At 52.8% G+C, this 23,685-nt stretch overlaps 1 protein-coding gene across 2 annotated transcripts in view; it reads right to left on the bottom strand.

The window, feature by feature from the left end:
• The window catches only part of KCNQ1 (potassium voltage-gated channel subfamily Q member 1), a 401,184-nt gene that overhangs the window by 49,980 nt on the left and 327,519 nt on the right, over positions 1-23,685 (bottom strand). The window contains exons 13-15 of one of the 2 annotated variants that reach the window (XM_033207530.1): positions 23,327-23,395; positions 22,365-22,411; positions 21,351-21,412 (exon numbers count right to left, since the gene is read on the bottom strand). In XM_033207530.1, coding sequence (XP_033063421.1) covers positions 21,351-21,412; positions 22,365-22,411; positions 23,327-23,395 — 178 coding nt within the window. Of the gene's footprint in view, positions 1-21,350; positions 21,413-22,364; positions 22,412-23,300; positions 23,396-23,685 lie in introns of both variants that reach the window. The other variant, XM_033207529.1, reaches the window with a different exon arrangement.

Genomic DNA, 23,685 nt, shown 5'->3' with positions numbered 1-23,685 from the left:
ACACAACACACACCACACTCACGTAGAAAACACACCACATACAACAAAACACACACACTGCCCTCACATACAAACACACCACACCACACATGCAAACACATACTGTGTCCAGGCATGCAAGCATACTACACACCACACCACACACACACACACACACACACACACACACACACACTTGAATGTACAGCTACAGAAGTTAAACATCACATTCCACTTCAGTCCATTTCAAAGAGTGCTGGTTGTCACCACAACAGTGACCTCCTGGCCCACCATGGATGGACAGCCATGTGGAATCTGAGCACCACTGCCCCTGTGGTCCGGCCCCTGCCTGCCTCTGAGAGTTCTCTCCTGCGCTGCTGTTTCACTCACTTCAATGCAGACACACTGGCTCCCTTTCTGTTCCAGGGACGTGCCTGCCCCAGGCCCTTTGCTCTGCCTCCCGCCAGCTGGTGTCCTCTACCTAGTTACTCAAGGGAGCTGCTTTGTCCTCCTTTGCAGGTGCCTGTTTAGATTTCACCTGCCAGGTAAGTGCCACCTGACCACCTGCATTCTTGTCTAATGTCCCCTTCCTCGTGCGCTCCTTCACTTGGGTACCCTCTTCTCTTCCTCTTCTTCCTCTCCTTCCCCCTTTCCTGTTCCTGCTCCTCCAGCCCCTTCGCCGTCCCAAATTAGGCAAATGTACATGCATAGATCAACCCAGCCCTGAGCCACAGAGGCGAGAGTTCAAACAACGCAACCAATTTATAAACAATTTTCTCTGCTACGATTAAGTTACATTTTCCCCAATAGCTGCTTCATTTTCTTGTCAAAAATACACAGTTTTCACATTTGTCTCGCTGCAAGGGTAATTAATTTCCAGACCATAAGTAAGAACTTAATTTGATACCTGCAAGGATTATAAACTATTTCAAGCTGTTGTTTACACGAAATCAAGAAAATTCGTTCTGTTTGCAATTATGTTAATGAGGAAATAGAGTGGGTATTTTTTTTTCAGGGAACTCGGCATAATTTTGCCATTACCAATGAATTAGTTTAAAAACGTCTGCTGCTGCTGCCGCAAATCCCTCTACAGCTATTTTTAAGGTGACCCCAGTGAGGAGGCCCCACAGACAGCTGAGGATCCCAAGGAAGGCTTTTGTGGGAACAGCTCAGATGACCATGGGCGGGTGAGTTCTGGGGACTGGGCACAACCCCAGGTGGTTGGCAACTAGCTGGGTCTGTAGGTGGGGCTGAGGAGTCTTCTTCAAGCCCTCCTGATGCCAAGCCGAAAGGAGGTGACCAGGAATGTAAGGGTGTTAGGGAACCCAGGGTGTGGACGGTCCAGCCCCTTCCTCTTAGACAGCCATTCCCAGGCTCTGGGCTGCCATGTGGGTTTGCACCATGCAGAACTGCATCGGCCTGGGCCACAGGTGGGGGCACTGAGGGTGGGAAAAGAGGCTGCTCTCAGGGTTGAGGAGAGATACCCCTAACTCAAGACTCAGCATTGTCCCATGGCCGCTGTGGATGGCTGCAATTAGGTCCCCTGTGGGGGGTGAGAGGACTGAACTTGGCCTGGAAAGGGGCTGCATCTGCCCACCACAGTGCCCTGGGTTGGCCATAACTCTGAGCAACCGGGACTGCCGGGGCCAACCTGTAGGCTCGCGCAGTACGAAGGGCAGGTGCCCAAAGGGAAGAGGTGTCCCCTGTGCCTGAGGGTCTCACAGGACGGGGCACTCGAACTGGATGCTGAAGGCCATGTGGTCAGGGTGAGGCAGGTTCCTGGGGGAGGGAGTACAGGCACAGGCTGGGGGCTGCAAAAAGGCCCCGCACGAGAGGGGGAAGAATGGAGGAAGTACAGTGTCCGGGGGAGGAGGAGGGGCCAGGCCACACTGTGAGGGGCCCTGCTGCACAGAGAAGGCAAAGAACCTTCAAGACATACAAGAAGGTGGTCAGATGCTCGTGGGGAAAGGGCCCTGGAGCTCCCAAGTGAGGGTGATGGGTAGGCAGGGGCAGGTGGCCAGGAGGTGCAGGGCTGGTACAGCCACGGGAGCCTGGGGGTCTTCAGAAGGTTTGCGAGGAAGAGGCCAGCCAAGCCCGACCTTGATGACACAGCAGCCGGAGCTGGCATCACCGAAAGCCCAAGGAAAAGTTGTCTTCAGCCTCCTGGCCCTGCTGGGCACAGCGCTGGCTGCCCAGTGGGGGGTACAGAGCATGAGGGCTCATTTGCAATGTGACCCGCTTGGTCTGCAGGCATGTTGGGGCCTGTTCCTGGCTGGCTGTCGCTGGGGAGCTGGGGGCTGGGGCCAGCACTGCCTGGCCTCTCTGTGGCCCAGCCCCCAGCACTGTCCTCCTCTTCACAGGGCCTCCCCCGCGCCCCCCCGAGTCTGCCTGGAGCGGCCGGCATCGAGGCTCTGGGTTGAGTCCTCGTAAATCCTGGGGTGCTGGAGACAGCCCAGGTGAGGCCGTGAACAATGCCCCATTGTGGCCCCGTGGGGACGGTTTGCCACCACTTGCCACCAGCCCATACGTTGTAAAATCTCTCCCCACGGATCTAATTTCGCCTCTTTGGCCCTTGGGGGGTTAGGCCTGGGACAGGCACAGTCTCACTCCACACAGAAACCATTTACGGTTGGGATAAAGGCCGCCTTTATTGGCACCGAATGGCGAACATTTCCCTGCCCCATCGTTTTGTCACCGTCACATCTGTCAGGTGGTGTGGGAGGGACGGCGCAGCAGTGGGGGCTTGTGTGGGGACGAGGACAGGCCGAGAGCCACTGTAGCTGGGAAGAATGGCTCCCAGTCTCTGTCTTCCTGGGAAACCCATGAGATCTTCCTGGGCCCATCCAACGCCTGCACCTCAGTGGGCTCATTATCTTCGGGCCCAGCTCTGCGGCAGGGAGACACAGCCATGAGGGGCTGAGCGGGCAGGAACCTGGACACAGGCCCCTTCGGGGCACGTTTTCCTTCCCCATGGAGAGGCTGTTTGTGAGAGTGAGGAAATGAGGACTACTTAGGCCCCATGAGAGGCCTGGGTTGGCAGTGGGAGGCCTCGCCTGGCTTCGGGATATAAAGGCTAAAGGCAGAACCGTGCTGAGAAGATTCGGGAGAGGAAAGCGATGGGTGCTTCCTGCCACCCCGCCATCAATGCCTGGGGTCCTCCATGCTCCTCAGTTTGGGAGGAGCCGTGAGAACTGACGTGGCCGCCTTGGCCTTAGCCAGGCGGTGATCCCAAACAGAGCTTCATCAGCACTGTGGCTGCCATGGGGCAGCGTCACCTGGCAGGGGGCCAGGGGCTGTGCTGGCTTCTGGCGGGACATGGAATGATTTCAGGTGGTGTCCGAATAGTCACTGTGCATTTTGATATTTACGTTTATGTTTTCATGCATGCCGGGAGGAAGTGCATTGCGCCATAAGCCAATGGTTTCACAGGTGTTGGTTCTAGGCTGCTGCAGTACAAGTACTTACGTGCACCAGGCACAGTGCGCTCAAGAAAATGTCATCTAAGAAATGTCAGTGGCTCTCAGATGTGGAAAAACACAAAGGGTATCCCTGTGTGAGCGGGGCAGGGGCCGAAGGCCGGTCTCACCTGGCGAGGGGCCTCCATTTCCAAGCTCTGTGCATGGGGTTGGCCACACTTACCCCCTGCTCCCCCAGCCCCCGCCCCGTGGGAGCCCTGCTTGTGGAGGCGCTCGGGGATGAAAGCTGGCGAGACTCCAGGGCAAGGAACCTGTGGGGTTCCTCATGGACCCGGGGAAAGGCAGGGTCCCGCCAAGTTTGTGGAGCAGAAAAATATTGTTTCTTGCAAAACGGCAGGGAAGATTTGGCGGGATCTGTGGCTGGGGGCTGGGTGTCACCATGGCAACGGAAAGCCAGAAGCCGGCAGAATTAGGGGCAGGCTTCTGATTTCTAGGGATGCTGGCCAAACCCCAGGTGAGCCCCAGTGGGTGTGCGGTAGGGTGGGTTAGATCAGGGGCCTGCTCAAGCCAGGTTGGGTTGGGGGAAGCTCAGTGGGGCCCACCCTGGTCCCAAGCATGACTGTTTCTTTAGCAATTGCTCTGTGACTGGGTGTCAGGTTGGAGGAGGAGGACCCCCTAGGCTCACAGCTCAGGCTGGTTTTGCTCCAGAGCTTCAACTTTAGGGAAAGAGAGAAACGAAGTGGGATACACGAGACAGGTCACCTGAGACCCTGGGGCCCGGTCTGTGGCCTCCCCAGACGTTGGCGTAGCGCCCCAACTGCAGGTCTGGCAGCAGCAGGTACTACTCTGAGCTCCAGCCTGAGGTGAAGGCCTCCAGTTCATAGCCGCCACTCCTACCTCATCCTTACCGCACCTGAGAGGTCGGGGGTGGGGGTGGCGAGATGCAGAGACTGAGGCAGCGGAAGGTCAAGTGATGCCTTGGCTTCTTGGCTGCTGTGGAGTTGAGTGGGACATGGGAGGAGGTGGCGAGTCAGATGGGAAGACCCATTGGACCCTCGCCAATCACAGGCAGAGGACTGAGTCATCAAACAACTCAGGTCTTGATTGTGCTGCCTGCCTGCCTACCTTCCTCCCTGTGCAGCTTTGGGGGGTGTGATAAGCTATACCCACTGCAGGCTAGGCCTGGTCTCTGTACATTGGTCCCCACTGGTGGCATCTTGCTTTCAAGAGACAAGGTAATCCGTGGACCTCCCATCTTTCCCTCCACCAGGGAAAGCAAACTTGGGAAGAACAGGTATGTGGTTCTGGGTGGTGGCTTCAGAGCTGAAGCTGAAAGTGGGAGATGGGGGCCGGGGGGCCCTCCAGGCTCAGGCTCTCTTGCTGGGTCCGGTCCAGCCCAGCAGACCTTGTGCCTCCCCCAGGACACCCTCACCTGGGAAGGTGATGTACTCCCTGACGCCCCTCCATGCGGCATCTGCTCCCCACTAATCTGTGAACACACATGCGTCATGTCTTTGTGTCTTTAAGGTCCAGTGTTTTTGGGGGCCTGGCTGGGCTCAAGGCTGAGTCCCATGAGCCTGCCCCTCCCCTGTGCCGCCCCTGACCACGGCCTCCCTGAGGCTTTCCTTGCTGCCCCCCATCTCTTTCACACCCCCATCTTCTTCCTCTTTTCTTTTCCACCTGACCTCTAAGCACTGGGGTTTTGGTTGCCTACCAAGCTCCAGACCCTCCTGACCCTCCTACCTCCGCACCCCTCCAAACAAAGCAGCCCCACCTGGGGGCTCACAGCAGAAGCCCGGGTCCTTCTCTAAACTCTCTCCCCTCAGTCTTCTTGTTCTCATCAGCGGGGCTGGCAGACTGGGGACTGGCTCCCCAAGGTCTCCACCTTAGTCCAAGGTGCTGATGCCATCCCTCATCCCACCGCAGCCCTTCATCACTCCTGGAACTGCACCCTCACCTCCTTGTAACTCTCCTCCCACGAAGCCAGAGCCATCCCTGGATCCTTGGCCCAGTTGGGCCATCCCTCACTCACCAGCTCTGCTTCACCTGCTCTGATGGCCTCAGGAGGATGTGCCCTCGTGCCCCAGGGCCTTTGCAAGGCTGCACACACTGGACACCCTTCCACCCTGTGTCACCCTCCTCCTCACTCACTCCTGGTTGGCTCTGGTCTGCTGACTCCACTGACTGGGAAATCCCAGTACTTTCTCTTTCACACAGACAGATATGTAATTACGGGTCATTATGTGCATCCTCCTGCCCAGCCATGGGGCTGTGCATTATAAGGAGCAGGGGCCAGCCCATCCTACTCATGCAGCCCCAGGCAGTGGCACAAGGTGAATGAATAAATGCACACGGTGCTTCAGAAGGATTCCTTTGCTTTTTTCCTTTCTGCTCCCATGACTTCTGGTTCCTCCATCCCTCCAGAAGGGCCTCATTAAAAAAAATACCTTTTACTTTTACTTTTAGAGACAGGATCTCACTCTGTTGCCCAGGCTGGAGTGCAGTGGTGCGATCATGGCTCACTGTAGCCTCGAACTCCTGGGCTCAAGCGATCATCCTAACGCAAACTGTTGAGTAGCCGGGACTATAGGCACACACCATCATGCTTGGATCATTTTTTATTTTTATTTTCATAGAGACGGGGTCTTGCTATGTTGCCCAGGGTGGTCGTGAACTCTTGGCCTCCTGAAGAGCTGGGATTATAGGTTTGAGCCACCGTGCCCAGTCTCAGTTTTGAGGATATTCCTGGGTTCTGAAGAAAGCTCGGAGCCCTCACATGACCCAGCTAGTGCAATTTCCACCTGTTATTGGATATGGTCCCTCTCAGTAAGAGGTGACATCACAGAGCCTTAGAACAAGACCTCGTGCGTTTGTTGGGTACACCCAGGCGGGCCCTGCCTGATGCCCATGAGGCTGAATCCATTTGCAGCCCAGTGAGGGTGGGTGGCCAGGTAGCATGGGTTACTCAGGCATCAGCATCTCCTCAGCAGCTCCTGCCCTGGGGGCGGCTGCTAGTGCCCTGACGTGGTGTTCACCCTGCTGGACAAGCGTCCCTGTGCAGGCAGCAGACAGGCAGCCACCTCGCCGCCCACACAGATGGCTCTTATGTGCCTGACCTGCGACTCCCTGGGGCGGGGAAGAGAGGGGGCGCTGTGCACTACAACACCTATGTGGGGGACCGGGGGCAGGGAGGGGGCGAGGGCTTGCGTGCTGGCCCGGCGGTCAGGCTTGCCTTCCTCGGCTAATCCTGAACGTGCAAGAATAACGCTGCTAAAGTCATGAGTTGGATCTCAGCCCTCCGGGGGCCCCAAGCCCCCATCTCCTCTAATTGAGGCCTCACAGGGTGGGCTGCGCCCCCAGGCTCCCCCTTGTCCGTGGCTCTGGCCAGTGCCTCCTGCTGTTGCCAAGGTGGTCCAGGCACCGCCTCAGCCCGCACCCCACAACCGCTGTGCCCTCCACCCAGAACGCTCTTCCTCCAGATATCCATAGGATGCGCTCCCTCACCCGCACAGACCTTTCTTGGGAGCCCGCACACCCTGCAACCTCTTGACAGAGTTTCTCCTGTGCAGAGGGAGGGGTCACGGCCCCGCCCCTCGTATCCACCTGGCGCTTTCCACCTTCCCGAGAGCAAAGGCCACTGTGAAAGGGACCCGGTGCTGGGGGTTTTCTGGGTGCTGGACTTGTGGGCACACCCCATCCACTCCTGTCTGGTCCACACACGGGCTGCTGTTTCACAGACGAAGATCTGGCGGTCAGAGGGGCTCCAGCTTTGAGAAGGGCCCTCAGAGGAGCAACCCCTTCCTGTTCCTGCAGCGTCTTCCAAACTCGGAGAGGGGTTCAGGCCTACGCTGCTCTGGGCCTGCAGGGCCACCCCCGGAGGCCGCGGGAGTGCGGGAGGGGACGCCGGGCCTGCAGGGGTGGAGGAGGGACCCGGGAAGGCATGAATGGAAGCCCCGGACCAGGGCGGGAAGCAGCGGACGCGGAACGGGGTGGGGAGGACTCCGGTTGCCAACCCAAACAGCCCAGCGCGCCTCGGCCCCGTGTTTAATCCACAAAAATTTCCATCTGCCTCTGGAGCACTCGGAACCCGGGCAACGAAAGGCTGTTCGCGCGGCAAAGTAAACACCGGCTCCGTGCAGGGGCTGCCGTGCGCTGCGTCCCAGTTTTAAACGGCAGCGTCAGCCATTTTGTGGACGCCACCGTCCAAAGCGAGGCGGAAGCCCCCACCTGCGGGCTCGGAGCCGGGGCAGGAAGCCGGTCCCACGGCCGGGGCGGCGCGGCGAGGACCTGGGCAGCCACCTGCCGCCAGCGCCACCGAGCCCGGGAGGCCCAGGCCCCCCAGCCCCCACTCGCCGCTGCCGCCAAGCCTCTGCACAACCTCGGGGTCCGCACCTGACAGGGAGGGCCCGGGACGTGCGGGGCCTGTGCCGCCGGTTCGCCCCGTCCTGCCTTCACCGCCCGCGGTTTCCCAGCCCAGCCGGCACAGCCAGGTCCCCTCCCCGGGAGGGAGGGGAGGCTCGGGTCGGGACATCTATTTTTGGTGGTGACCAAGCCACTACTTAATATGCAGAACCAGCCGGGGGCAGGCTGTGCCCTGACCCACGGGGTGACAAGTTTAAAAAGGGGCCCATTTTGACCAAAATACATGTTTTTCTGAGGTTGGCCAGGGCAGCCGGGCAGGGTTTGCCGCACAGACAAGGCTCTGCACCACCCTCACGCCCTGGCCCCTGCAGGCGGCCAGTCCAGCCGGACTCCCGCAATTGATGCTGTTGTTTATAGATCCGCACACGGTGCCCGTGAGGGCTCGGCTACCGCGGGCTCCGGCCACCGTCCGCCTCGGGCACCTGACACGCCCCTGCTGCCTGCTGTCCTATCCCAGCCTCTCTGAAGCAGTTGCACCCACAGAAGTTGACACACACTTGAGCTTAATTTTTAAAAAGACTTAAATTTCCTCTCTGGCCAATATTGGAGGCCTGTAAATAGAGTCACTTAGGAGAGGCTTGAGGGTAGCAGTTGTCCCCCAGACAGGCTAAGAGAGAAACACCCCAAGAAAGAGAGATGCTAGTGCAGGGACAAGAAGAGTTCTTGGGGGATTGCTGAGGGTAAGAGAAGCAGGAAGCCGCTGGATAGCTGGGGAAACCAAGGCCTGGATTCAGGAGGCCTGGCCAGGGCCACGTGGTAGGGTTGAGGCGGAACTTGAACTTGCAGAGGGGCCCCTGATGCCATCCTCATGCTCACACCGTCTGAGCTCTGCCATCAGCCAAGCAGGCCTCCTGGGCCGGGAGCTTGTGACACTGCCCACGTCATAGGGTCTTTGTACGTGAGCGATCAGCACAGTGGTGCTGGCATTGCCCCCTCCACCAGGGGCCTGGAGACTGAGGCGCTGAGAGCCCATGTGACTCGCCGAGTCTCACAGCCATTGTGTGTAGGGGGCAGAGCTTGCACCCCAGCCACTGGCTCCAAAGGCGCAAGAGGAGGTCAGGCTTTTGCCCTGTGTGGGATGGGAAGTGGGGATGGGAAGGGGGTCTGTGTGTGGGCCTGTGTGCACAGCTGGATGCTGGATGTGGATGAGGACCCTGAGTGATGAACCCCTCCTATGGGGCTCAGGGTCCCATAGGTAACCAAAGGTGACAAAGTGAGACTGCACCCATAGGATGGGGCTTGGCCCGGCTGTCTCAGTAGGTGCTGGGCCGGGCTAGGGCATCACTGCCAGGGCTGTCCTGAGCCCTGCAGTAGAACCAGGGGCAGTGCCAACTCCTGGTGTCACTGAGTGGGGACACTGCAGACAAGCCCAGCAGAGGAGGACGGGAGCCACATCAGACAGGCTTCTCCTCTGAGCTGGCGCTCTCCACAGTCCCATCACCCAGCGACAGTTAGTGGGGGCTGTCTCTGTGGCGGGTTGAGGGTCATTTGGGCTCATGGTATGGCAGAGGAACCTGGGGGTCAAAGGGATGTGATCCCCTCCAAGTCCCAGGGCAGGGCTGGAATCTGCAGCTGACAAGTGCCCTTTGCCAGCCCCTGGCAACCTCATGGCAACCTATCCGAGAGTGGGCGGCACAGAGAGGAGCCTCTGAGTGGGGAGGACCTCATGGGATGTTAGGATTGGGGGTGGTCCTCCCAGGGGAGACCAGAGGACCAAGGTGGGGTCTTGTTTCTGAGACTCCTTTTCCCATCACACTCACCTCCATGTGAAATCACTTTACTGGGGGAAAAAGAAACACCTCGGAATGAGCATACCAACTACCTGACACATCTCAATCTCGGACAAGGCGAGAACTCACGGTGGATCTCAGAACGGATCTCAGAACCAAGCCCACGGCAGTCCCAGTGCCCAGGAGCTGGGCCTGGGAAGGGGGAGGCCCACAGCCCTAGTATCCCAGAGTACAGCTGTTCCCTGGCCTCCCTTCCCAGCCGCATCCTGGGTGGTGTGGTTCCACAGAGATGCGATCATGTTCCTTGGCAACTTTGGTTTCTTACTTAGTGATACATCAACAACATCCCTCCGCGCAATGACTGCCGGCAAGCTTGTCCGTGGTTGGCATTGGGGCTGCGGTGTCGAGGTGTCTCAGTATATATGATGCTGCTCTATGGACAAACAGATGGCTTTGAGCTTGTTGCATGACAAAGCGTGCATGCAAAGCCCGACCTTGGTGCTTTTCTTTCCTAGGAGTGACGACAGTTTTCTAGTTTTCACAGGCAGTGCTAGAGTCCCTTCCAGGAGTTGTTACTATAGTCATTACCACTCCCTAGTAAGACAGAAGAGTGTCTGCTCTTCCGCACCCATGCCAGCACAGGGTATCCTCATTTCCTTACATTTTGACTTTAGGGGTGTGCATTCCCCTGCCCACTGGTGGGGCCACTGTTTTTCCACAGAAGGTTATAGGTAGAGCTGGGCTGCGGTTCAGAGGTGCCTGATGAGCCTGGTTCTAGATGTGGCCTCTGGGGGTGACCTGAAGTTGGGGGAGGGTATGGAGCCTCAGTTCCTGGCCAGGCAAGCCATGATGGCTGTGAGAATGCCAGGCCCAAAGGGCTCCCACCTCAGGCTCCCTGGGCCAGACTCAACCAGGCCCAGGGGCCTCCTGCAAGCCTCCCTGGTGCTTGCTGGGCACAGGGACTCCCTGGCAGACACACCTACCCCTGCGCAGGAACGGGGTGGCGGTGCTCAGCGTCAAATGCCGCTTTCATTATAGGTTTATCTTTGGAACCCCAGACAAAACAGGGCTTGTGTGGTTTGACTGAAGGGCAGCCCCTCAGGACTCCGCCATCCACTAAGACGGCTCCTCAGGAAAGAAAAAATACACTAACCTTAAAATAACCAGTTCCCAGAATAGCAAACTAATGACGGCTTCTAAAGGGAGCCCTTTGATCAGCCAGAGCCCCCGCCTTTGCCTATTTACGGCCCTGTCACTCAAGAGCAGCCCAGCAGCAGAGAGAGGAGTGTTGGGGTGGGGGTGGGGGGGAGCAGAGGAGAGGGGGAGCTGAGAGGAGAGGCAGGGCTGGGGCTGCCCAACTTTCTGATGCAACCAGCCCCTCAGTGGCAAGGCGCTCCCTGGCCTCTGTGACAGCCTGGAAGTGTGTCCTGCATGCACTGACGGACACTTCTCACAGTTTCCTGAGCAGCACCTTCCAGTTGCAAAGCTACACCAGGGAACAGACCTGGCCGCAGAGAACCAGAAAAGAACCAGAATCCCAAGCGGACATGCCTGAGGGACCTCAGGGAGGTATGGGTCATGAGCTCTGGGGACTCAAGGCAGGGGAACTTGGGGAAGATGCTGTGGAAAAGGAGCCCAGGAGGGGTCTGCAGGGATGCATCTCTGTTGGGGGCATGGGGTGAAGAGGGGCACTGGGGCCATGAGACGGAAACTACTAGAGTGTGCTCTCCCATATGGTCCCTGCCATCCATATTCACCACATTCTATGGGCATTCACTGAGCATTTCCCTGGGGCTGGCCTGGGTAAATGTTGGGGGAGCCACATTCACCTCCCCACACGTGTGCACAGTCATGCCCGTTCAAAGCAGCACTGTCCCATACCTGAATCTGTGTGGCACAGCACTTAAAAAGTGGCGACTGAGACCCAGGAATGGAATTTTCATTTCATTTTAATACACTGAAATTAAAAATTAAAGACAGATCCTTCATTCAGTTATCAGAAAACCTTTCAGTATGTTTGAAATGACTTAGGCATGGGAATCTCCTTTTTCAGTGGTAAATTTTATGAAATCTAAATACAGACCAAGTCGCTCTCATGAAAACTCAGTGTCTAAATTGAAATGTGTAAAATACGCAGTGGCTTTTGAAGACCCAGTACGAAAAAAAAGAACAACAATTTCAAGAGTTTTAAAAATATTAATTATATATTGAAATGATATTTTGGATCTATTAGGTTAAATAAAATATATTATTGCAATTAATTTTACCTATTTATTTTAAATTTTAAATTTTAAAAAGTGGCTATTAAAAAATTTAAAATTCTATCTGTGGCTAGCATGGATGAGCTGACCAGGAAGTAAGGGAAGTTAAAGGCTGAAGACTCAGTGGGAATCCCCAGAGGTACTAGGGGCCCTGAAGGCATTTGATGAGTGGGATGAACTTGAGCTTTGGTTTCACCAGGAATAGATGGCGAGGTGTCAAAGCCCAGGCCTGCTCCAGGAAGTCTCATAGCAGAGACTTACATAAAACTGTGACCCTCAAAGGGCTCTACTTTCATTGTGAGGGCCAATGAAAAATCTTCTCTTCCCTGAGAAGATTGTAAAGAAAACTGCCTTACTGCTAAGAGAAGGAGAACAAGCTCTGTCCTGGAAAGTCATATTCACAAGCTAGTCCGTGCTCAGCTTGGAGGCTTGAATTCACACTACCTAGGTGGCCTAGAAAACTTTGAGCCTACAATTGAAAGTCCAGACTGGCAGTACACCCACATATGTGGCAATGGAAGGGGTAAACATGATTCCTCCCTGAGGACCCCAACTTCACACCAGACTTCAAAAATTTCCACAGATACATTTTAAGATATATAAGTTTACAATGAAAAAAAGAAACACAAGAAAACCCAGAAAGGAAATGAAACACCGTGAATGAGAGTCAGCAGAAGAAAAAAATCAAACAGGGATGTGAACTCAGAAATACTTCAGATACTTATTTAATATACTTATTTAGACACATATTTAATACACTTCAAGAAAATTTTAAAGTTTGAACATGGAAGTAAAGAGGAAGATACAATTAAAATGCCCTATCAGATATGAATAAGAACCCAAAAGAACTTTTATAAATAAAATAATAATAATTGAAGTTTAAAATTCACTGAACAGTTTTAACAGCAGATTAAACACAGTTGAAGAAACAACTAGTGAACTGGAAGATGGATTCCAGAATATAGTACAGGGAGACAAAGTGATTTAAAAAAAAGAAGGTAAGAGACGTGACGGGGAGTGAGATGGTCTACTACTGGCCAGTAAAAATTTCAGAAGGAGATAATGAGACTGAAGTGAAATCTTAAGAAGTACTAACTGAGAATATTCTAGAACTGATGCAAGACACCAAACCACAGAGTAAGGTAGCCTAGGCAGAACAAAAGAAACCTATTAACACACCTAGTGAAAATGCAGAACACTAGAGTCAAAAGAAAGATCTTAAAGGCAGCCAGAGAAAAAGGACAGATTGTCTTCCAAGGAGCAACAATTCATCATCTTCACTCTCAATGGTAATGATGGAAGCCAAAGGATAGTTCAATAACATTTTAATGTGCTAAGAAAAAAAGAATTTTGATAACCTAAGGCCTATAATTTTATAATTGGCGGATTTTTTTAAAGACGACAGTAAAATGGTCATTTGCAGACACAATCTGAGAGTTTTTCACTGAAGAAAATTTAAATGAATCCCTCAGTCACATAAAAAGGTAATCCCAGATGTAACATCTGAGAGAAAAAAGAAATGACAAATGACAAAGAGGCAAATAGGTGGGTAAATTTAAACAAACATTGGTTGTATAATTTAGCACTACCAATTAGTGAGTTAAAAATTAAACATGGTTCAACTAAAATATACAACAGCAAAGTACTAAGTCAGGAGGAGAATAATTGAAATTAGTGTTCTAGGATGCCTATTTTATTACAGATATGGGTAGATATAGCAATTACTTCTGATATATATTCATTTAAAATGTTCTAGGTTAACCTTTACAAGAATAGTAGTAGAAAACATAACTTCAAAACCAGTAGAGGGAAAAGTAGAATGAGAAGTAATAATCTAATGAGAGGCAAGAAAGAGGAGAAAAATAAAAATTTAGTACAAATGGAAAGCACAAAATACACTGCTAGAATTCAATCCAAATCTATTAGAAATTATATTAAATGTAAATGTATTAAATGATTTTTTAAAAACTAAGTAGTATAGTGTTTACAAAAGACAAACCCGAAATCCTATGGTTGTAGGATTAAAAAGAAAAGGATTTAAAAATCTGACATCAAAGTCAGAAAAGAAAACCACACCAGTATCCTTTCTGAATATAAAGTACATTCTTTTTTTTTCTTTCAGTCAGCTTTTGTAGGTTGAAGATACAAACATTCTTAACAAAATATTAGCAAACCAAATCCAGCATCATATAAAAAGGATTATGTATCATGCCCAGGTGGGATTTATTCCAGAAATGTGAGATTGGTTTAACACCTGAAAATTAGTTAATGTATTATACCAAATCAGTAGGATAAGGAATAAAGACCACAGGATCATCTCACTACACACAGAAAGAGCACTTGACAAAATCCAATATCCATTCATATTAAGAGCTCTCAACACACTAAAAATAGAAGGAAATGATGAAAGGTATCTATGGAAAACTCAGAGCTAATGGAAATTGATTGAATGATTTTCCCCACAAGATCTGCTCTAGCACTTCTTCTATTCAATAATTTTTTTGGAAGTTCAAGCCAGTGCAATTAGGCAAAACAAAGAAATTAAAGGCATCTGATTGGAAAGAAGTAAAAATTGTCTATTGACACAAGACATGATCTTACATGGAGAAAATCTTAAGAAATCAATAGTGACAACAAAAATGACTAAAACCAAGAACAGAAAAGTCATAGTTTACAAGATTGATATAAAAATTTAATGTTATTTCTATATACTAGTAATGAACAATTAACTCAAAATGAAATTAAGAAAACAATTTCATTAACACTAGCATGACAAATAAAATATTTAGGAGTAAATGTAACAAAATAAGTATAAAATTTATCTGCCCCAAACTGTAAAATATCACTGAAAGAAATTAAAGCAGATCAAATAAATGGAGGGATATACCATGTTCATTGATTATAATACTCAATTTTGTTAAGATGTCAATTTTCCCCAAATGGATCTATAGATTCAACACGATGCCTATCAAAATCCCAGCAGGGCTTTCTTTTTTAATTGACAGGTTGAACCTAAAATTTGTATGAAAACTCATAGGACTTAGAATGGACAGAAACAATTTGTAAAAAGATGAACAAAAATAGAAAACTTACATAATTTAATTTTAAAACTTACTGTAAACCTACAATAATCAAGATGGTATAGTATAGGTTTATGGAAAGGCATATAGATTTACAGAAAGGCATATAGACCAACAGAATAGAATTGAAAATGCAGAAATAAACCTGTAAATTTATGGTCAATTGATTTTTGACAAAGAAGCCATGATAATTCAAAGGAGGAAATGGAGTATTTTCAACAAATGTTCTGGGGCAATTGAATATCCATCAGTAAGAATGAAACAAAAAAAATCTAGACTTTACCTCGTATCATACCCCAAAATTACCTCAAAGTAAATATAGACCGAAATGTAAGAGCTACTTCTATACAACTTCTAGAAGGAAAAGAAACCAAAACAAAACAGGAGAAAATGTTTATGGCTTTGGATTAGGCAGAGTTCTTAGATAAAACATCAAAAGCCTGAGCCATATAAGAAAAGACAAATTGGACTTCATTAAAATTAAAAACTTTTGTGATTTAAAAGATGTGATTAAGGAAATGAAAAGACAGCCACAGAATGGGAGAAAATATTTGCAAGTCATAGATCTGATAAAGGACTTGTATCCAGAACATATAAAAAACCCTTGCAACTCAATAATAGAACAGACTACTTAATTAGAAAATGGGCAAGAGAGTTGAATAAACATTTCACCAAAGAAGACTATGAATGGCTAATAAGCACATGAAAAGTGGCTCAACATCATTAGTCATTAGGGAAATGCAAATCAAAACCACAATGAGATACCATTACATACTCACTAAAAGGGCTAAAATAGAAAAGACCATGTATTTGCAAGGCTGTGGAGAAAGTGGAACCTTTATACATTACTGGTGAGAAAGCAAAATGGTACAAATCCTTTGGAAACAGTTTAGAAGTTTCTTAGGAAGTTAAACAGAAATTTGCCCTATGCCTTCTCAGTAATAATAGATTAAGCAGATAAAAACATTCCAATGAGAATATAGAAGATTTGAACAGACCAATTAACAAGCTTGTTCCAGTGGATATGAACATAACACTGCACCCAACAATGTCAGAATATACCTTGTTTTCAAGTACAGAAGGCACATTTACAAAAATTGATGACATTTTTGCTGTAAACCATATTTCAAAACATTCTAAAGTATTAATATCACATGGATTGCTTTCTCTGACAAGAGGGCAACATTATAAGAAAGCTGTGCTACAATTATAACAATGACAAAAACCACATTGCTACAGAACTCCTAGGATAAACAAGAGATCATAATGGAGATTAGAAAAATACTAAAGTGAATGAAGATTAAAATTAAATGCCATATATCAAAATGTGGGAGATGTAGTTTGAATGATATTTAAAGGAAAAATTTATAACCTTAAATGCATACCTTCAAAATTTAGAAAGCCACGAGATTGACAGCGGTTAGAAAAATTAAAAAAGAAAAAAGAAATTTAGAAAGCCTCAAAATTAAGAATTATCCTATTCTTAATTTAGAGAGGTTAGAGAAAGAACAGTATATTAAGGCCAAGTAAATAGAAGGAATAAAATAAAGAGAAGTGAATGAAGCAAAACAAAACCACAATAGGGAGGATCAACAAAGCCAGAAGTCCACTAAACACTTCATAAGACAGGTGAATAGTGTCAGGTTTGACCACTAAGGGGGAAAACAGTGAAGGCACAAATAAATAATATTGAGAATAAAAAATGGGACTAAATGCTAATGGATGGACATTAAAATAATAATAAATGCCAATGAACATGGAAACTAAAATGAAATGTTTAAATTCCTAGAATATATAACTTATCAAAACTGATACAAGAAGAAATGGAAAACCTGAACAGTCCATAATTATTACAGCCATTGAATCAGGAATGATGACTCTTCCCACAAAGGAAACACCGGGCCTAGATGTCTTTACCTTTAAATTCCACCAAACATTTGAGGAAAATAAAATTCTAATCTTATACAAAATATCACAATATAGGAAAAAAGAGAACATTTCTTAACTTAGTCGGTGGGGCTCACATACATTTGATACCAAAACCGCATGAAGACCATACAAGAAAAGAAAATTATGTTATGTATGTATCTCACACATAAATACTGGCACAAAAATTCTGATATATTAAATACTAGTAAGTGAGATTTCAGCAGTGTTTAAGAAATAATATACAATGTGAAGGATTGGTGGGTGTGAGGAGAGGCCGGAGACCGCATACATGGCTGGAAAAATAATCCAAGGAAGAGATGATAAAGGCCTGAACTCAGCAGGGGTTGGGCTGAAGGGCAGGGATAAACAGCAGCAAGGCGACTCTGGGGGCGCAGCTCGGAGAACTGCCCAAGACAAAAAAGACTTGAGGTCCAGCTTGTGGGCCTGGTGGATGGAGGAGTCACACTGGAATGAGGGAAAGGGTAGCAGTGTCTGGGGGCAAATACCCAATTCTGGAAGGCTGCGTCTGCCTGCATCCTGGAGGTTGGGGTCATGCACACAGCTTAGTAAAGGCATGGGCAGGGTGTGGCTGTGGGAGTCCCGGGTTGGGGGGCATTCTCATCCTGGAGGCCTGGCTTCTGGGACCGGAGGCAGTGAAAGGAGTGTCAGGTGGTGGGGGCCTCTTCCCGCCCAACGCTTTCTGAACTGGGACATGGAAACCCAGGACTCCCCTGTGTCCGGCTCTCAGCCATGAACATTTCCGGCAAAAACAGAGAATAAAGAAACTCTCCCAGCCTACTGTGCTCCTCATATCAGCAAAAGCAGCAGGAGCTTAGCTTGCAAAATAAACAGGGCCCAGCGTAAACAGTGTGGCAGGTCCTGGAGACCAAGCTAAGAATACTTGCTGGGGGAGGAGGGCTGCAGCGGCCTCTGCCATCTATTCCTCAGAGTGTCTGGGCTATGCAGCCCCCACACAGACTGCCAGCCCTGTGTGGGACTCCAGGAAGCCCAGTGGGGCCAGAGAGGGAGTGGGCAGGGCCAGCCCTCTCCGAACCTCTCCCAACCGCCTGCATTGGTCTCTGGCCCACGCTGAAGGCCCCGGGTCCTGCTGCTGGCGCCCCCAGCCTGCCCCTGGCCTCAACCCTCCTCAGCCTCTCCATACAGACTGTGGGTGATGATGAAACCCTTCCTTGCTGTCTCCACCTTATCTCCCACCCCTGTCTATGTCCTCCTTGGGACCAGCTCTTCAACCTAACCAGCTGTGTGACCTCAGGCGACTGCTCAGCCTCTCTGAACCTTGGTTTCCCCATCTGTAAAAGATGGTTTATTTGGGCATTTGAGTAAATAAGAGTCCTCTCTAGAACAAAGAAGACAGTAATCTAAGATGAAAACAGAAAGGGCATGAGGCAGCTTTTGTGACTTTTGACCCTAAGGACACAAGCAGGAATCAAGCTCTCTCATTTGACAAGGGAAGGAGGCCCGCAGGAAGCAGACTCGCTGTGAGGAGGGCCCTGGGTCTGTGAGTGTGGGGGGTTTCTGCTCTCCACACCCTGGAGTGAGGCAGAGCCTGAGCCACCCGGCCAGGCACAGGGGGAGCAGGGATCCCAGGAATGGGGATGTCCTGCAAGATAGTTTGGGGGGAGGTCTGTGTCAGAGCAGACAGCACTGCCAAGCAAGAGTTTTGACGAGGCCGCAGGACTGTGGCGAGAAGGAAGACCCCCAGACCCCTCTCCCCAGTGTGGGTCATGGACACAAAGGAAGAAGAGGGCTCCCTGCCAGGGAAACTGAGGCAGCCCTGAACAAGCTCAGCTGATCTGCACTGGTGAACTCCCTGCAAGGAGACACTCCAGGCCTCCCTGATTCTTAGCATGACCCCTGCCAAGATGGGTGCCAGCTGGCTGTGCATCCCAGAGACCTCTCATCCCATGGCTAGGCAAGCCGGCCTGGGATGGGACTCACTGCACAACCCAGGGGTGAGGGACTGAGCTGAGCTGAGAAAGCAGTTGGGGGCTGGGGCCTTGACTCGCTTCCGGCAGGCAGCCAGACTGGCGGGATGGGGTGGGGGAGGGTGCCGGTGGGGAAGGCCAGGGGCTCTGGCTGGGGTTGGCGGGGCCGGCGGGCATTGGCACCGCTGCACGCCTGCTGGGCCTCCGGGCTGGGGTGGCTGCTGGATTTCCTGCCCCTACTTCCCGAAGTCAGCAGGATTGCGCTTGGGGTGTTTACGGTCCCGATGGCTGCACTGATAACGAAGATAACTCGAGCCAGGCTGTGCCACCAAGCCCTCCAGGCCCAGCCAGGCCCTTTCCCAGGGTCTGTCCCTGAGGGGGGTACCAGTCAGTGGCAGGGCAAAGACCGGGCAGGCTACCACCTGCCCACCCAGGTCAGCACAGCTCTGTCAACTCCTTGATGGGCAGCCAGGTTCCAGGTAGAACCCCTCAGAGGGGCTGAGATTTAGTGTCAACTGTGGGTGCCACTCACCACCTCAGAGACCCCAGGCAGGGGACTCGAATGTGACAGCAGGGAGCCAGGGCCCACCAGGGCTGTGCATGTAGAATCTACCAGAATCCTCGTGACCCTGGCTCAGAGCCTGACAGGGCACCAGGATGCGGCCCCAGCCTTGTTCTTAAACCTTGCCCTAGGGATCAGGGACTCGGAAAACGCTTCCTTTGTTGCTCAGATGTGAAGAAATTGGGTGCATAATTCTGTGCCTTCAAGGCCAGCGCTGGCCCCACTGCAGGCCCCCACACCGACCTTGGCTGACCGAGGACTGCGTCCTTGTTCCCAGGCCCCAGCAGGCTGCTGGACGGCCGCTGTGCATGTCAGGAAGGGGCCGCAGCACTTCAGAAGACCCTGTCTGCCACCCACCATCACCCCCGCAGGATGCCAGGCTCCAGGTCTGGGCTTAAAGGGTGGTCCGTCCCATGGAGCAGGGGCAGAGCCATAAGAAAGGCCTGGGACAGTAGCATAGGGAATGGAACCAGAGCTGGGCAGGGAGTGGTGGGAAAAGGTGGGGGCTGTCCCCAGCCCGTGCTGTCCAGAAAGGGCCACCGGGACTCCTGCACGTCAGGGATGTTCATGCCCCGCCTGCCTGGCTGCAGCCGAGATGGAAACAGGAGTGGAGGTGGGGGAACTGGGTGCCACTCCCTGTCTCTACCATGGCTTTCCTTGATGTCTAGAAACTCCTGGCCATGCCAACAACACAGGGTACCCGGTCCTGCTGTACTGGGTGTGCCAGCCAGGAGTCATCCAGCCCTTGCGCAAAGAGAAAGCCAAGGAAACACCGTGTTCCCCAGGTAGCAGAGAGGCCAAGGCTTCTGGGCCTCTGAGCTTTGCCAATCCTGTGAACGGACCTCTCTCGGGTCTTGCTTCCTGTCCTGCCAGATGGGCGCCATCTCCCACTGGGCCATCTGCCTGGCAAAGGCCTGCACCAGCCCCGCTCAGGCCTGTGCTGACAGAGGGTGGCCAGGCTCGTGGGACCCGGGATACTATGGTCACACAGCCCCACTGGGCCAGGCACCTGAACACCAGCCCTTGCTCTTTCTGCCTGACCCAGTTTGTTGGTCGCAGGGCCCCACAGCCGCCCCAGGCCATGGGCAGATGGTGCCAGGTGGGGAGAGGGTGACGCTGCAGGTCCTGGGGGCCAGGACGGGTGGAGCAGGAGCAGGAGCCTGGGCTGAGCTGTGCCTGCCCCGCCTGCCCGGCTGCAGCCGAGATGGAAGCAGGCCAGAGCCAGGCGTTGCCGGGGAAACCGGGCAGCAGACGCACTCCCTGCCCAACTGAAATTCCTCTATTTTTAGCCTCTCAGCTACTTTCAGATAAAGTCCATGTAGACGGACTTGCTGTTCGGCAAGATAACAGCCCGCTTCAAACCACAGAGACTTCAAAGGGCAGTGGTGGGCTCAGCCATGAGCCCAGGAAAGGCCCTCCCACCGCCTAGATCCTCCAGCAGCTCCCAGGGTGCCTGGGGTAGAGGCTCCAGCCTGAGGCACCGAGTGACGGGCATAGAGCCTGGTGGGGAGTGGGGGCCTGGTGGGTTCGGGGCAAACAGAAGATGCTTCTCTTCCCATGAACCCATCCCAGCTGGGCCCTGCATCTCCCTGAGCTCTCGGCCGGCCCCAAGTGGAGGCCCCAGACAGCTGGGCCCAGGAGAAGGCTGGGATGTGAGGCCAGCTCCTGCCACCCTCCACTCAGGACACAGCCAGGAGGCTCACAGAGCACAAAGCAGACTATGAGAGGCAGCGGGAAAGAGCTGGGGGGAGGGTCACTAGGTGCCACCTGCCAGTAAAGACGCCAATTGTCAGAGGATGAGAAACCAGCCTGGCCTGGCTCCTTCCATGGGGGAGCGATGCCAGCCAGGTGGGCAGTGGGCCTAGGCCCCTCTTGGGAGTTGCTGGGCGGGCTGCAGTGGGCCCTGGCGGGAAGGTGGGGAGGCCTGCAGGCCCTGGAGCCTCACATTCACACGCAGATCACAGGGAGGTGCCTGCTGGCCCCAGAACACTGACCAGAGCCGCTGCGGCCAGCGCATGAGCCTACCTTGTCTTCTACTCGGTTCAGGCGGGCGCCGATCGTGTTGCTGCCGCGATCCTTGCTCTTTTCTATGGGGGATAAAACACCCAAATCAGGGCTGAGTGCTGGGGTGGACCGGGGACCCCAACTGGGCTTGGGGAGCAGGATGGTGGGGCTGGGGGTGGTAGCTGAGAGTCAAAATGCCTAAACCTACTAGGACATTTTTAAAAAAGTGTCCTATGACAAAAACACCAGAAGTGGTACAGTGGGCGGGCATGGCTGCAGCTGGGGACCTGGGCTCCATCCTGCTCCACCCTCTCCACCTCTGACCTCCGAGAGCCCTAGGGGGCTGCCTAAACTGGCCACACTGCCAGCTGTGCAAGCCCGTGCCATTCCACTCCCAGGGCGGCATAGGCCTGACTCCAGGCTGGGGGACATAGCCGCTCAGCTGCCCCCGTCACACCAGCCCACATTGTGAGCCGTGGCTGCTGTTTGCATTTGGGAAACCCCAGGGAATGGGCCTTTTCCCTGTCATTCCCCGGAATGACTCACAGCCCCGTGTCTAGGGGACCCAAGGAATTTGGTTGAGGAGCCAGAAAACCAGCCCCCAGGCTGCGGCCAGGTGCTTCTGTCCCTCTCAACTTGAGCCCTGCAAGGCCCCCACCCATAGTCTCTTGAATTCTGGGCTGGCAGCTCACCCTGTTCAAGCCCCACCCCAGGCCCATCCCCAGGATCACCCCCTTCTGCAAAGTTGCCCTGGGTTCATGTTTCCACACCCAGAGCCTAACCTCAACGCCCTGGAATTTAAAGGGACCCAGGTAGGTTCTTATGAAACCTGAATATTCCTTTGTAAAATGTACTTTGGAGCCACTTTGCTAGGGGTGGGGTCTACCTCCCCTTACTCCCTGGCTTTCATTTCATGTCATGCACTTTGGAGGCCCAGTGGCCCATTCTGACATCGCGGGGAGAGCCAGGAGGTCAGAGGTGTGGGAGAGTCCATTGCAGGCTGCCGCGCCCAGAGCAACTGACACAGAAACCCACCTGAGACGGAGATGAACAGCGAGGGCTTCCCAATGGACTGGTCCAGCCTGGTAGGGAAGGAGACGGACACTAGTTCACACCTGGCCCCGGCACTGCACAGATGCACTGCCGTCCATGGGACAGACAGGCTGATGTGCCCAGCAAGACAGTGCACTGCCCACCCACTCTGGGGACACCCCCAACCCTAAGACCTGCCAGGTCACTCCCAACCCCCCAGAGGGCCATGCTCCTGAGGGGGCTGAGCAGGGAGCTCGGAGAGGAGGAGTCGGTGGGCTGCCTCTCAGACTTCCTCCCTGGGGTTAGGAGTAGGAGGCAATCGGTCAGCCATGGGCAAGGCAGCCTGACCCCTTGCTGTGGCCAGAATGGACACGGGTTCCCAGCCATACCCTGTAACACACAGAGCTAGTTCCCAGGCGAGCCCTCTTGGAGCCACAGCCACTCTGAGCCTGTGCAGGCCCAGGAGGATGGCGCTGATTCCATGGGAACACGTTGGCTCCCCACCGTCAGGGTCTCCAGCTCCAGGGCCAGCAGGGGGAGACCCATGGTCTTCCCAGGGCTGGGCCTGGCCCCTTGCTCAGGGGTGACATGGGAGGTGGGTGGGCTGGCTGCCAAGTGTCCTGAAGTTGTGGGGAGTGTGAAGCTGGTGTCGCTGCCTGAGCAGGGATGGAGGCGGGTGTTTTCCTCCCCGATATACCTCCCCACCGCAACTCCTCCATCGTCTCAGACCCGGGCGGGGAACAAGGCAGAGCTGCCTGGTGGGCTGGCTGTGAACCGTGGCTGTGGCCAGCTGCCCTCCCTCTGCAGGGGTAGGGGTGGTTGAGAGGCGAGAACTCAGGGTCTCAGCTCCTCCCTCCTCCTGGCACCGCTCATCGTGCAGCTGGGGCTGGGCTGGGCAGGACCCGTGCACCCTCCCCACTGCCCCTTGGCCATGCCCACCTCCTCTGCAGCTCTTTGATGCGCACCATGAGGTTGAGGTGGCCCTGTGAGTACTGCTCAATGACGTCCCGCACGTCGTAAGGCTTCCGCGCTTGCTGCAGGACAGAAAGACACACATCACTTCTCCTCCCTGTGCCCCGGCCATGTGGCTCAAAGTGCAGGCAGTGGCAGTGCCTACCCTTGGGAGGCTTGTGAAAACCTGGGAGCTCGCCTGTATGGTGATGGCGTAGGCCTGGTCCCAAGTATGCACAGGAGCGAAGCTTGTCCCCATCAGCTTGGCCGCGGGGCTCTGGGTGGTCCTGGGCCATCAGCTCAGCCTCTCTGGGTCCCACCTTCCTATCCACTCACCAGCAGGGGCCTGCCCACTCCTCCCACTCACCTTGCT

The sequence above is a fragment of the Trachypithecus francoisi genome, unplaced genomic scaffold (assembly GCF_009764315.1).
Source record: "Trachypithecus francoisi isolate TF-2019V2 unplaced genomic scaffold, Tfra_2.0 Lachesis_group8, whole genome shotgun sequence".
In the NCBI taxonomy this organism is placed as follows: Eukaryota; Metazoa; Chordata; class Mammalia; order Primates; family Cercopithecidae; genus Trachypithecus; species Trachypithecus francoisi.
The sequence above is the reverse complement of the archived record's forward strand: the minus strand, read 5'-3'. Positions and strand labels throughout refer to the sequence as shown.